This window comes from Heterodontus francisci, chromosome 47, assembly GCF_036365525.1.
Source record: "Heterodontus francisci isolate sHetFra1 chromosome 47, sHetFra1.hap1, whole genome shotgun sequence".
NCBI classification, from domain to species: Eukaryota; Metazoa; Chordata; class Chondrichthyes; order Heterodontiformes; family Heterodontidae; genus Heterodontus; species Heterodontus francisci.
Window position 1 is genome coordinate 17,689,036 of NC_090417.1, and position 14,883 is coordinate 17,703,918.

The 14,883-nt window shown below is 42.1% G+C and overlaps 1 protein-coding gene across 1 annotated transcript; it reads left to right on the plus strand.

Moving 5' to 3' along the window:
* On the plus strand, positions 1 to 6,456 carry LOC137357162 (nucleoplasmin-like). The gene is made up of 6 exons (XM_068023262.1): positions 1 to 58; positions 995 to 1,080; positions 4,855 to 4,965; positions 5,201 to 5,294; positions 6,191 to 6,321; positions 6,424 to 6,456. Exons 1-6 carry the CDS (start codon positions 1 to 3, stop codon positions 6,454 to 6,456), a joined length of 513 nt encoding a protein of 170 aa, XP_067879363.1.
* Positions 6,457 to 14,883: the final 8,427 nt, after the last annotated feature.

Here is a 14,883-nt window from a genome sequence, read left to right on the forward strand (position 1 = left end):
ATGACTTCAAACAAAAGTAACACCAGCAAATCAGACAGGCCAGTTGCTGTCCTATGGAGTAAGAAACATCTGATCTTTATCAAATAATCAATCCTCTCGATAGGTTTATGGTTTATCCTTTTGAGTATCAGACAAAAGTTGAGCTGTTATGTTTAAATCCTACTTTGTAATGAATTTTGCTATTCCATGATTTGTGCAAAAGCACTTCACAGCTCGTCAAGTACTTCTGAAGTGTAGTCACTATTGTAGGACATGTGTTAGCCAATTTGTATGCAGTAAAGTGATGACCATTTCATCAGAATTTGAGAAGTTTTGGTTGTGGGATAGTTGTTCCAGGACTGTTTTTTTTTTTTTTTTTTTGTTCCCCTCACCCATTATTCCTACTGTCAACTTTGCCTTTTTATCTTCTTTGTTTTGAATCTAACCAACTTACACTGGACCCCAATGGTTTTTCATGCTGAGTTTGGCTTGCTGATTTCTCAAGCTTACCTAAGTGCCTCTTCTGCATGCACAATAGGCAATAGCTTGTCTATGGGTCAACAATTTGACTCTGGCACCATCTAGTATTTAAGCAGCAGGGTAGCACTGGGAAGGCTTCCTGAGATGAGGGGCAAGAAATGTGCCCCCTTTACTTTGGGAACATGAGATTTCTCTTTTCTAGGGGAGATGCTCTAAATTAAATTGAAATTGAACGAATTGTTAAAATTTTCTCTCAAACAGGCTTGCAGGTAGCATCTGACTCTTTTGTGTTACCCTTAAAACAAACAATAATTCAATCCATATGCCTGCCCTCCTCAGATCTATCTTCCTCTTGCAATCTTTTTTGCATCTCTTCGATTTTGCAATCGTTCAGAATTTGTACATCAGTGTGGAGTATTCTCTGCTGAGAAGCATGATGACCAGTGATGGATTTAAGTTGTGATAGCTTTTTGGGGTTTCTTACTTTTTTTAAAAAGCATGGAAAGCTGAGCCCAGCTTGTTGAATTCGTTGCAGGTTGCGAATTGAATGCAGAACAGACAACGCAAAAATTTGAAATTACAGATGATGAGCTCTGTGAACATCAACTGGCTTTAAAGACGGTAATGAGGACGTTGTTGTGACTTCTCCGTGGCTTTAGTGTAGTGCCAAGGTTCTTCAGAACCATTCATTCTCTCAGTGGGAGAACTAATAACATGTTCAAAAGTACTTTCCTCCCTAGAAGTATGGTTGCTAACTGTTCAAAAGTATCCCTGGGGGTTTCATCACAATGTGCCCATGCAGTCAAACTTTTTTCTCTATTGCCAGTGTGTGAATAGAGTATTTGTGTGCCAAGAGTCTTAGAAGTTTAATAGGCCCTGTAAATATTTTCTCCCCACCCCACCCCAAAACCACCCTGCCCTGCCCCCACTCTAGTCCAGACTGTTGATCTTCAGATCCTGCAGAGTTGGGAAATGTCGTAAACTGGTTACAAAATTGACTTCGTGACAGGAAACGAAGGATAATTGTCTAGTGTTTTTGGAAGTGAAAGGCTGTTTCCAGTGATGTCCTGCAGGGCTCACTGCTTGGTCCTATGCTTTTTGTGGTATATATTAACCAGTTGGATGTACATGTAATAGTGCATGATCAAGAAGTTTGCAGGTGACATGAAAATTGGCCATGTGGTTAAAGCGAGGAGGATAGCTGTAGACTGCACTAAGATATCAATGGACTGGTCAGGTCGGCAGTTAAGTGGTGCATGGAATTCAACCTAGAGAAATGTGAGGTGATGTATTTGGGGAGGTCTAACAGGGCAAAGGAATACGCTATTAATGGGAAAATATGGAGGTGTAGAGGAAGTGAGGTTCCTTTGAGTGGCCACAGATCCCAGAAGGTGGTAGGACAGGCAGATAAGGTGGTTAAGAAGGCATATGGAATCCTTTGCTTTATTAGCTGACGTATAACAGTACAAGAGCAGGGAGGTTATGCTGGAACTGCTTAACTCATTGGTTAGACCAGAACTTGAGTACTGTGTGCAGTTCTGGTCACCTCATTACAGAAAATATGTAATTGCACTAGAGCGAGTGCAGAGGTAATTTCAGAGGATGTTGCTGGGAATGGAAAAAAGCAGCTATGGATAGAATAGACTCAAATGGTTCACCCGAGAAGAGTGGAGGTTGAAGGGAGATCTGATTGAGATGTATAAAATTGTGAGGGGCCTTGTTAGTGTACAGGAAGGGACTAATTACCTTCATGGAGAGGTCAGTGACAAGGGGGCATAGATTTCAAGTGACTGCTGGAAAGATAATTGGGGCGATGAGGAAAAGGTTTTCCACCCAGAAGGTGGTGGGGGTCTGGAACTCACTGCCTGAAAGGGTACGAGAGGCAGAGACCCTGAACTCATTTTAAAAAGTCAGGATATGCACCTTAAGTGCTGGAACCTGCAGGGCTATGGATCAAATGCTCAAGGGTGGTGTTAGGCTGGGTGGCTTGTTTTTTGGGTCTGCACAGACACAGTGGGGAGTCATCTTTTTCTGTACTGTAAACTTTAGATGCCTGGTGGCATGGTTCCACGCTCAGACCTTGCCTAAAATGTCCAGGTGTGAGATGGAGTACTTCAGGGAGCAGTACAAACAAGGCAGATCCCAGGTTTCATCTGGTTTGTGATGATGGCAGTATTTGGCCTCAGGGCCCCTTTATTTTTGAAGAAATGTCAGCCATGATTTTTATGAATGTTTGGTGCATGAGGATGCTTGGCTGTGATGCTTCCCAGTCAAATATCTTGTCACCACTGACTGCTCATGGTGGATGTGTATAATAGCCAGTTAGTTAACTTGAAATGCCAATTGGGTCCCCTCAGGGAATGCTGCAAAGAGTTTTCCTGGTCGCTGAGGTCACTAACCAGTAATGAGGCCTGGATTGTGCTGACTGCATGAGTGGATCTGTATAGGATGGAAGTTGGAGAGCTGAAGTAGCCTTGGGTCAAGTTGAGAAGAGAAAAAATGTAGATGTTCTGACTGGTGTTAGTAATCAGCAGTCAGTCTGAAGAACTGGAGGGTAAAAGAAATTAAGAGTTGCTGTGATTTAAGATGCGCTACTTGAAAGGGTGATAAAATCTGATTTCCATATGAACTTGCAAAAGGCATACTTAATGTAAGGAGCAGCAGCAGGGGTAGGCCACTCAGCCCCTCAAGCCTGCTCTGCCATTCAAGAATATCATGGCTGATTTGATTGTGGCCTTAACTCTCCTTTCCTGACTGCTCCCTATAACCCTTGACTCCCTTGATAATTAAAACTCTGATTCAGCCTTGAATATATTCCAAGACCTAGCCTCCACTGTTCTGAAAGAATTCCAAAATTTTAACAATCCTTGAAGAAATTCCTCATTTCTTAAATGGTAGACCCTTTATTTTCAAACTGTGCCCCTTAATTTCTAGATTCCCCCACAAGGGGAACCCTCCTCTCAGCATCTACCCTGTCGAGCCCCCTCAGAATCTCTTTTCAAAAAGATCACCTTATTCATCTAAATTCCAATGTGCATAGGCCCAACCTGCTCAACCTTTCCTCAGAAGACAACCCCTTCATCCCAGCAATCAGCCTAGTGAACTTTATTTGAACTGCTTCCAATGCAATTAAGTCCCTCTTTAAATAAGGTGACCAAAATTGTATGGAGTGGTCCAGAGATAAGCCCTGTACAGTTGTAGCAGAATTTCTGTAATTCTTGGTTCCATCCTCCTTGCAATAAAGGCCAACCTTCTGTTTGCCTTAACAATTACTTGGTGTACCTCTATGCTGCCTGAGGACATGAACTTGAAGGACTAATTTGCTGGGTTGTGTTATTAAATTGGACCCTTTAAAGTACTGGCACAGGCAATGATCAGCTTAAGTGTCTCCTCCTGTGCTGTATGATTCCAGATCTCTGAGTAGATAGAGCTTGAAAATAGTATCTAGCTCAGTACTGATGTCTCTCCTGGACTCTTCTGTGAAGAAGAGCCATATGATTTACTGGAGAAATGGTGCCCAAGTCTATATTTACATCGATAAAATTTTTTGATGGGTGAACTGTATTAGACTGCAGTAGTGGGCCTTTTATCTCCAATGACTTTTTAAAAGTATAGTTGGCAACTTCACCCTCCACCCCCTTTAATCTGACATTTCAAAGCTGGTATTTTTTTTGCTATATTCATAACTATAATATTTAGCTCATTTCATGGCCTCTCAAAGCACTTCTTGCCTAATGAATTGCTTTCTATGTGTAGGAAAGGGCAGCTACTAATTTGCACAGCAAGCTCCCACAAATGGCCACTTTGGTTTTGTGGCGACTTTTGTTGAATAACAAATGTTAGACACGAGATGAGCCAGGGGACTTTAAACATCCATGTGAGCAGGCAAAAGGGGCCTTGCCTTAAGACCTCATTCAGAAGACTAATCTCCAGCAGTGCAGTCGTCCCTGGGTACTAGACTGGAATATCAGATGAGAAAATCTTCGAGCCCACAACTTTAAACTGAGTTTCAAATATTTCCAGATTTGCTGTTTTACTGAGGCACTCCAATAAATTGACTGCAGTAAGCTTGTTTGGAGGGCACAAAATGTGGAAAATTGATAACACATCGTGTCCAGTTTTATGTAGGCAAAATGACTGTTTGGTTAAGTACCAAACTAACACAGGCTATCCGTGACTTCCCTCCGCCCTGGAGGGAAAGTGATACTTTGTTTAGGGGTTTTCTGTAAAGCGGGGAAAGAAAACAATCTTCCTCCATCCTTACTCAAATGCTTGTGGTACCTTAACCCTGCAAGGAATATTTTCAGATGGAGTAGCCACATTTTGTATTTGAGATTTGAGTTTTCTTGTTTGAACACTTGTGTATCCTGGTAAGAATCTGTATTTAATTTCCAGATATGTTTGGGAATTGGTGCTAAGGATGAACTGAACATTGTGGAAATTGTACCAGAAGACGAAGGTGTGCCAGTTCCTATTGCTACACTACAGCTTTCCATTTTGCCAATGGTTAGTCTTTGGGCCACTTACTGCTGAAGCCTGGTTTCTCAGATTTCCACCCTCATTCCTTGAATGGTGTTACGGGCCACTTTATTTTTTCCTGGTGAAAGTGATTCCTTTTTCTAGACTGCAAAATAGTCTCTGTGCTACCTTTCCCTTCAGTTTTTGTGTTGCACCTATTGAGTTCCTGGAACTGAATTCTGTACAATATTGTATTTAGTGGTTAATCCTGATCTTCCTCTAGACTATAATCTCTGGCATTGAGCTGACTCCACCAGTTACCTTCAGACTGAAGAGTGGATCTGGGCCTGTGTACATAACTGGACAAAACATGGTCTGTAAGTACAAGTCAGATTCTTAAATTGCTATTTTGAACTCTCCCAGAGGTTGACCTGTTTCTGCACTTGTCTTTCACAGTTCTTTTATGGCCTTCACTTACATGCCAAAGTGGCCATTCTTTAAGTTGCCCTGGCTAGTTGAGTGTCTAAGTCATCCCATTGTGGGTATCCAGCCAAGGTGACCTGTTTGGGTGTCATTAAACACCAAGATCTGGAACAATGGTGTTTTGCAAGTCCTTGCCCAAGGGAGGATGAAGAGGGCTACTCTATATTTCTAGCATTTTCTGTTGCAGTATGTCTGGCAGCATCTGGATTGAGTAATCGTTTCAGGTTGATGACTTTTCATCTGATTTGACCTGAAATGTTGCATCTGTTTTGCTCTCCATAGGTGCCTGACCTGCATAGTTCCAACACTTTGTTTTTCAGATTTCTGGAATCTGCAGTATGTTGCTGTTCTCTTTTTTTTTTTTTTTTTGTTTCTGCACCCAACCTTGCATTCTCATCTGTTGTAAGTGTTTTGGTGACAAGCACATGCATGGCCCTCAATTCAATAGCATGTCAAACCCTGAACAATTGCTCAAGGTTGTACCCCAAGATTCTTAAGAATTTTGGTGTCCTGCACAAGAAATTGTGTCCTCGATTTCAAGTTAACTTGCTAATTTTTTTTTTGTTAGTTGCTCCAAGATGTTGGCAGCAGAGGATGCAAATCTAACAGTTGGGGCGAGGTAGAACCTTCTTGATCTGGCCATCAGCAATCCCTTGTCCTGATGGGTGTTTCTACAGCAATAAGTTTGCTAACTAACTAGAGTGGGTGCCCTGGGATTGCTGGCAGCAGTCATTCCTATTAGCCTAGACAAGTTCGGCAATTGCATAAAGTTGTTCTCTTAAATCTCCAGTAGAGGATTACTCATGGGGGGAGGAAGGAATGGAGGAGGAGGAGCAGGAAGAAGAAGAGGAAGAGGAGGAGGAAACTCCTCCAAAGCCAGCAAAAAGACCTGCATCCAACAAAAAAGCAGGGCTTGCAAAGGTAGCTGCTATATCTCCTCTTTCTAGTTGGGTCTTTGGAAAATTGGGCAAAAAGTCCAACTTTATTGAACTGTTAATCTCGTTTTCCACATCATTGTTTCAGAAGAAGAAGGTAGAAGCTGAGAAAACAGAGTAAGTGACTTGTTTACTGAACATAATTGACAGATTTAATCATTTTGAGGAAGTACTCCATGATAATAATGACTTTTCTTTTACAGTGAAGAATCTGGTGAGGAACTGCCAGTTAAAAAGGTAGGCTTCAATTGCAGTCTTTCCGAAAGACTTAAATCACATGTCTTGCAGTAAATAGAAGCTTGCTGTCTGAAACTGCGAGTTATCCCATGTGCTTGTTTCTGCAGCTCTTAGTTGTACATTCCTGTGGAAATGTTTTGGTACTTGATACTCATCAGTTGAGGGGCAAGCATTATTCCAGTCAATTTGAATTCTAACATAGTTGACAAATTTTAATATGTATACAAAGCATTTCACTGTCCCAATGATTGACTGTTTGTTCAGTAACTGGAGCTGAATACAGAAAACCCCAACCTGATGCAACTTCACTCTTCCCTACACCCTCTCCACATAATGCTTGCGTTTAGGGAACTATATAAATCTGTTCCACTTCACTTATCTATTTGTGATTTCTCATAGTGGTAGTAAATCTTTTATCATTTTAATGAAGTCTTACTCATGAACAAAGAACAGTACAGCACAGGAACAGGCCATTCGGCCCTCAAAGCCTGTGCCGATCTTGATGCCTGTTGAAACTAAAACCTTCCGCACTTCTGGGATCCGTATCCCTCTATTCCCATCCTATTCATGTATTTGTCAAGATGCATCTTAAACGTCTCTATGGTACTTGCTTCCACCACCTCCCCTGGCAACAAGTTCCAGGCACTCACCAACCTCTGTGTACATATATTTTTAAAAAAAAAACCTTGCCTCTCACATCCCCTCTAAACTTTGCCCCTCTCACCTTAAACCTATGTCCCCTAGTAACTGACTCTTCCACCCTGGGAAAAAGCTTCTGACTGTCCACTCTGTCCATGCCACTTATAACTTTGTAAACCTCTATCATGTCGCCCCTCCACCTCCGTCGTTCCAGTGAAAACAATCCGAGTTTATCTAACCTCTCCTCATAGTTAATGCCCTCCAGACCAAGCAACATCCTGGTAAACCTCTTTTGTACCCTCTCCAAAGCCTCCACGTCCTTCTGGTAGTGTGGCGACCAGAATTGCACACAATATTCTAAGTGTGGCCTATCTAAAGTTCTGTACAGCTGCAACATGACTCGCTTATTTTTCTTCACTATGCCCTGACCGATGAAGGCAAGCATGCCGCCTTAACTAAATTATCCACCTGCATTGCCACTTTCAGTGACCTGTGGACCTGTACACCCAGATCTCTCTGCCTGTCTATACTCCTAAGGGTTCTGCCATTTACTATATACTTCCCACCTGCATTATACCTTCCAAAATGCATTACCTCACATTTGTCCGAATTAAACTCCATCTGCCATTTGTCCGCCCAAGTCTCCAACCGATCTATATCCTGCTGTATCCTGACAATCCTCATCACTGTCCGCAACTCCACCAACCTTTGTGTCGTCCACAAACTTACTAATCAGACCAGCCATATTTTCCTCCAAATCATTTGTATATACTACAAAGAGCAAAGGTCCCAGCACTGATCCCTGCGGAACACCACTAGTCACATCCCTCCATTCAGAAAAGCACCCTTCCATTGCTACCCTCTGTCTTCTATGACTGAGCCAGTTCTGTATCCATCTTGCCAGCTCCCCTCTGATCCCATGTGACTTCACCTTTTGTATCAGTCTGCCATGAGGGACCTTATCTATATGGACTTGAGTAAAGCCTTTGACAACATCCACTGCCCTTCCTTCATCAATCATCTTTGTCACTTCCTCAAAAAACTCAATCAAACTAGTGAGACACGACCTCCCCTTCACAAAACCATGCTGCCTCTCGCTAATAAGTCCATTTGTTTCCAAATGGGAGTAAATCCTGTCCTGAAGAATCCTCTCTAATAATTTCCCTACCACTGATGTAAGGCTCACTGGCCTATAATTTCCTGGATTATCCTTGCTATCCTTCTTAAACAAAGGAACAACATTGGCTATTCTCCAGTCCTCTAGGACCACTCCTGCAGCCAATGAGGATACAAATTTCTGTCAAGGCCCCAGCAATTTCTTCCCTTGCCTCCCTCAGTATTCTGGGGTAGATCCCATCAGGCCCTGGGGACTTATCTACCTTAATGCTTTGCAAGACACCAACACCTCCTCCTTTTTGATAATGAGATGACTGAGACTATCTACACTCCCTTCCCTAGACTCATCATCCACCAAGTCCTTCTCCTTGGTGAATACTGATGCAAAGTACTCATTTAGCGTTTTCCTCTGGCTCCACACATAGATTCCCTTCTCTGTCCTTGAGTGGGCCAACCCTTTCCCTGGTTACCCTCTTTCTCTTTATATATGTATAAAAAGCCTTGGGATTTTTCTTAATCCTGTTTGCCAATGACTTCTCATAACCCCTTTTAGCCCTCCTGACTCCTTGCTTAAGTTCCTTCCTACTGTCTTTATATTCCTCAAGGATTCGTCTGTTCCTAGCCTTCCAGCCCTGACAAATGCTTCCTTTTTCTTTTTGACGAGGCTCACAATATCCCGTGTTATCCAAGGTTCCTGAAACTTGCTGAACTTATCCTTCCTCACAGGAACATGCTGGTCCTGGATTCTAATCAGCTGACGTTTGAAAGACTCCCACATGTCAGATGTTGATTTACCCTCAAACAGCCGCCCCCAATCTAAATTCTTCAGTTCCTGCCTAATATTGTTATAATTAGCCTTCCCCCAATTTAGCACCTTCACCCGAGGACTACTCTTCTCCTTAACCACAAGTACCTTAAAACTTACGGAATTATGGTCACTGTTCCCAAAATGCTCCCCCACTGAAACTTTGACCGTCTGGCTGGGCTCATTCCTCAATACCAGGTCCAGTATGGCCCCATCCCTAGTTGGACTATCTACATATTGTTTCAAGAAGCCCTCCTGGATGCTCCTTACAAATTCTGCCCCATCCAAGCCCCTGGCACTAAGTGATTCCCAGTCAATATAGGGGAAGTTAAAATCACCCACCACTACAACCCTGTTACCTTTACATCTTTCCAAAATCTGTCTATATATCTGCTCCTCTACCTCCTGCTGGCTGTTGGGAGGCCTGTAGTAAACCCCCAACATCATGACTGCACCCTTCCTATTCCTGAGCTCCCTCCCCATATTGCCTCACTGCATGACCCCTCCGAGGTGTCCTCCCGCAGTACAGCTATGATATTCTCCTTAACAAGTAATGCAACTTCCCCACCCCTTTTTTTTTTTTACATCCCCCCTCTATCCTGCCTGAAGCTTCTAAATCCTGGAACATTTAGCTGCCAATCCTGTCCTTCCCTCAACCAAGTCTCTGTAATAGCAACAACATCATCGTTCCAAGCTCTAAGTTTATCTGCCTTGCCTGTTGTACTTCTTGCATTGAAACAAATGCACTTCAGACCACCAGTCCCACTATTCTCTGCAACATCTCCCTGCCTGCTCTTCCTCTTAGTCTTACTGGCCTTATTTACTAGTTCCCTTTCATTTATTTCACTTGCTATCCTACTGCTCTGGTTCCCACCCCCCTGCCACACTAGATTAAACCCTCTGCAGCATCTTTAGCTTGACAGTAAGCAAAAGTAGAATACAAAATGCAGACTGCATGAAGGCATCAGAAGGCTTTTGAGAATCATGGTAATTGCTAGATGGAGAAAGCTTTTTCCCTTGAACCACAGTTAATTGCATTGTAATTTCTCTACCTTTGTTCCATACTGAGAATCAAATTGGTGGACAAAGCAGCCATTTTGCCTGAAGAAAGCAAAAACAAATTTTGGGAGCATTCTTGGGAGTGGATTTCTAGTGGCTATAAAATTGCTCTTGAGGGAGCAGACAGCATTCCTAAATGACGAGTGGGTGTTTGATCATGGAAGGTGAGAGGGTGTTGCAAGTGAAAATACTGCTATGGTTTAAGTGGGCCAATGGACCTTAGTGGGGGCTAATGCACTGTATCTGACATGAAGTGCACATGTTGCATCATACTGCATAGGAACAGGATGAAACTTTTCAGCCTCTCAAGCCTGTCCAACTATTCCATCGCATCATGGTCAATCTGTAACTTCATCGACATGCCTTGGTTATGTAACTGTCAAAAATGTTAGAAAAATGTATTAACTTTTTTTTCTCCATTTAACTGCTTTTGGTGAGAGTTCTAGATTTTTATTTTTGTTTGTCTGAACAAGTGCTTACTGACAGCACACAAACAGCCTAACTGTAATTTAGACTTTATGCACTCCACAAGAAGAAATGTTGTATACCCTGTCAAATACTTTTTATCAAGCACCTCAATTAATAAGCTGTTGGAACAGAAGTGGCTAATGGATGTTCTTTGGGATGGCTGAAGGCTTTTAATGGAGTTCCCCAGGGGTCTGTTTGGGACCCTTGCTTTTCCTGCTGTACACTTATGAACCAGACCTTGGTATACAGGGCACAATTTCAAAACTTGATGATCTGAAACCTGGAACAGTTGTGAAGTGAGGAGGATAGTTTAGAATGTCTGTCTACAGGGTGTAGACTACTTGGTGGAATGGTATGATAAGTGGCAGATCAGTTTCAATGCAGAAAATGTAAAATGTTAGATTTTTGGTCAGAAGATAGAGAGGTGCAGTTCTTATTTTATTTATAGATACAGCACTGAAACAGGCTCTCCGGCCCACTGAGTTTGTGCCGACCAACAACCACCCATTTATACTAATCCTACAATTTTCCCATATTCTCTACCACATCCCCACCATTCTCCTAACACCTCCCTACAATAGGGGCAATTTACAATGGCCAATTTACCGACCAACCTGCAAGTCTTTTGGAGGTGGGAGAAACCGGAGCACCCAGTGGAAACTCACGCAGACACAGGGAGAACTTGCAAACTCTGCACAGGCAGTACCCAGAACTGAACCCGGGTCACCGGAGCTGTCGGGCTGTGGTGCTAACCACTGCGCCACTGTGCTGCCCTTAAGGGGTTGCCTGAGCAGAGGGACCTCAGTGTATGGGTGCCTAAGTCATTGAAGGTGGCAGGACAGGTTGAGAGCAGTTAATAAAGCATAGATTATAAGAGCAAGGATGTTAGGAACTTGTACATGATACTAGTTTGACCTCAGCTGGAGTGTTGTGTCCAATTCTGGGTGCCACACTTGAGTAAAGATCTGATGATGTTGGAGAGAGTACAAACAAGAATCATGAGAATGGTTCCAGGGATGAGGAATTTCAATTATCAAGATAAATTGGAGAAGTGGGGACTTTTTTTTTTTGCTTGGAGAAGAGAAGGCTGAGAGGTGATTTTGATAGTTCAAAATCATGAGGGGTCTGGACAAAGTGGATAGTGAAAAACTTTTGGCACTCCACAATGAAGAGCCAGAGGGCACAGATTTTATTAATTGGCAAAAGAGATGAAAGGCAAACTTATTCACTCAGCAAGTGGTTTAAAATCTGGAATGCACTGCCTGAGTGTGGTGGAGGCAGGTTCCACTGAGGCCTTCAAAAGGCAATTAGACTGTTTGAAGGGGAAGAAAGTTGGGGAATGGCACTGGGTGAACTAATCATCCAGTGTGGACATGGGCAGAATGGTCTCTGCACTAACAATTCTGTTTAGGCTTGTTTTCTATTGTGTAGAAAATAATAGTGTCGGCAACCTGCCCCCATAATTAAACTCTAAGCCTTTATCATTCTGGTGAAATGCAGTGCACGAGTGGTGATAATAGGAAATTTTGAGGCCAATATCTTTCCTGAGATATAGTGCCTAGATCTTAACACACTTTTTAGATTACATTTAATCAAGATTTATATCTCCTTTTCTTGGTGAAAAGGTCTGTTCCATGCCTTGTTACCTTTATTAAAGGTGGTTAGGTATTTGCATGAAAGCTTCCATTATTCTGCACTATTTGCTCTTTTGAGCCAGAGCTGTCGGCTGGACCTGGTTGGAGGGAATAAGATCTGCTTGGCCACAATTGTTGCAAAGACCTGACTTGGCAAAGATGAGCCTTTTTTAAATTCACTCCTCCATAAACTCACCTGCCCAAAATCCCACAGCCACTTGACTCTGGTCATTGAAAATACTTGTCTTGTCTTGTCTTCCCTAAATTATACTACTCTGATTCTGGTCTTGTTTGCAACTTCATCAATGTTGGGAGTATTCATCAACCTCTCGGTACCCCTGCTACTGGTGGTCTATTTTTCCATTACATCTGCTTTTACAAGCCTCAATCTTAAACTGTTCAGTGAAGTCTTCACACAGAATGGACTCATTTGAGTGCCACGAACATGTCTTATTGGCAAGAAGCCTTATTGATGTAAAGGAAATCTCAGCAGGATGAGTAATATTTTTTTAATTCCGTAGGGTAAAGATTCCAGCAGCAAAGTGAAAAAGTTAGCTGGGAAGAAGTAACTGCTTGTTGGAAAATACTCAAGTGTTTGAAAGGTAAGGGTGCAAGGATTAATCCTCTCGTAAAAGAAGTTGGATTAGAACAGAATAAATGAGATGCTTGTCATAGCTTGGCTGTTCATTTAGCTTTTTTGCAAGATTTGAGGAGGGTAGGCAGAGAGCTCAGCATTTTGTCTATTGAAAATCTCAAGCTGCTTGCAGCTCTTGGTTCTATCAAGTTTGGGTCAAGTGCAAAGCTCAGCCAAGCATCAACTCTTGCAGCAAGTAAAGCAAAATTGTACTCTATTTGAATCTGGTGCTATACTACATCATGCAAACCTTGTTTGTTTTTAAGAGGGATACACCAAAACTGTTAATTTTGGTTGCCTCAGATTGTTGCATCCTGTTTGGCAGTTGTCTGTGATATGGGACCGAATATGCTGGTCCTTGGAGTCCTCTAATCCTGTAGATGACACCAAATGATTTCACCAATGTTATGGCAAGCTTAAAATTGTTGGCCCTACTGGTTGGGGTGCTAAAAGGGGATTTTTCACAATGGGCAGTGGCAAGTGATGGTGTACCTCTAAGAATGAGGTTGCTGAGATGAAATTGTAAATCCTTGACTTCCACCACCCCCCCCCCCCCCCCCCCCCCCACCAAAAAGTTATTGAACAGGCCAGCCCATGTAGCTATTTGTCTTAAATTGGCATCAGGGTGCAGAAGTCTAGTGTTTAATTTTTCAAGTTACAACATTGCACTTCCTCCCTCTAACTTTCACTCACTCTTCCAGGCTTCTTGCCTACTGAGGCATATCCCATACAAACTGGAAACTTTAACATCTTAACTCATTTTTTTTCATGAATCTCATGGCCTTCCTCTGTTGCACTGTTGTGATTGTATGTTTGATTTAGACTACAATACTTTTAATGTTTTTTCTCCCCCACCCAGGTATTCCACCCAGTCCAGAGGGAGGACTTTAACTTATTTTTGTAAAATTTTGGAGTAAACTTCATTGGAATAAAATTCTCACTTTGCTACATCTGAGTTTGCTTGATGTCTGTGGTTCTGTACAAATGAAGGCAATCCAACTCTCTCCATAATGGGTAGGTGGATCAGTTTGCTAAATCGTGCCCTGGATTAAGGTAATAAATCTGAACAGTGGCTCATGCTTCATAACAACTGATCACCTCTTCCCACATCACCTGGACAATTGTTCCCTGTTTGCGTTTCAAAGATGCACACCAGCTTTAAACATGCTAAAGCCACTCATTTGCTCAGCTGCTGCATGTCTATTTTTAGTCTGAGATTTTGGGTCACTATTTAATCCACTTTTTTCTGATGGGTTTTTTGAGGCTTTCAATTTTTTTTTTTAAAATGGAAGCAAATTGTAGTTGGTTGCTCACTCCCATTCATGTCGCATCTGGTAATGTGTGTATTTATCTGTATTAATCAAAATGCAGATAAATTTACCATGTGTCTATGAAAAGAAGCTTGATGTTTTGCTACATTGAAGAAAGTTGTAAGTACTGTTATTGATTATTAAAATAATTGAACATGTTCACCATTCCAAATCTTCCTAAATAACCAGGTTAAAATTACATCTGCATAAGCCAAGTGAGTACAAAGATCAGTGCATATTACAATAAAACTTAGCACCTACTCAATATAAAACACCCCAGGATTTTACCAGACAAAGTTGTGTACAAAAAATCTGGGTAGGGTTTAGCCAATGTCTTGGAGAAACAAGGATAGGTTCTGGAGGAGAGCACAGGCAGAATTCAAACAGCTGAGCATACTGTTATCACAAGTAAGATAACAATTGGGAATGTGACACAGGAGGCTGAGGGAGCTTCAAATCAGGTGTTTGAAACTTAAGAGCAGCCTTGATCAAGTAGATAGGAAGGACTTATTCCTCTTAGCAGAAAAGTCAATTACGAGTGTACATTCATTAGAAACTAAGGGAGAAGGAAAAGAGGGTATGTGAGTTTTCACCCTGAGGGTGATGGCAGTCTCTACCTCTAGTAGAGGTAGAAACACTCAATGTA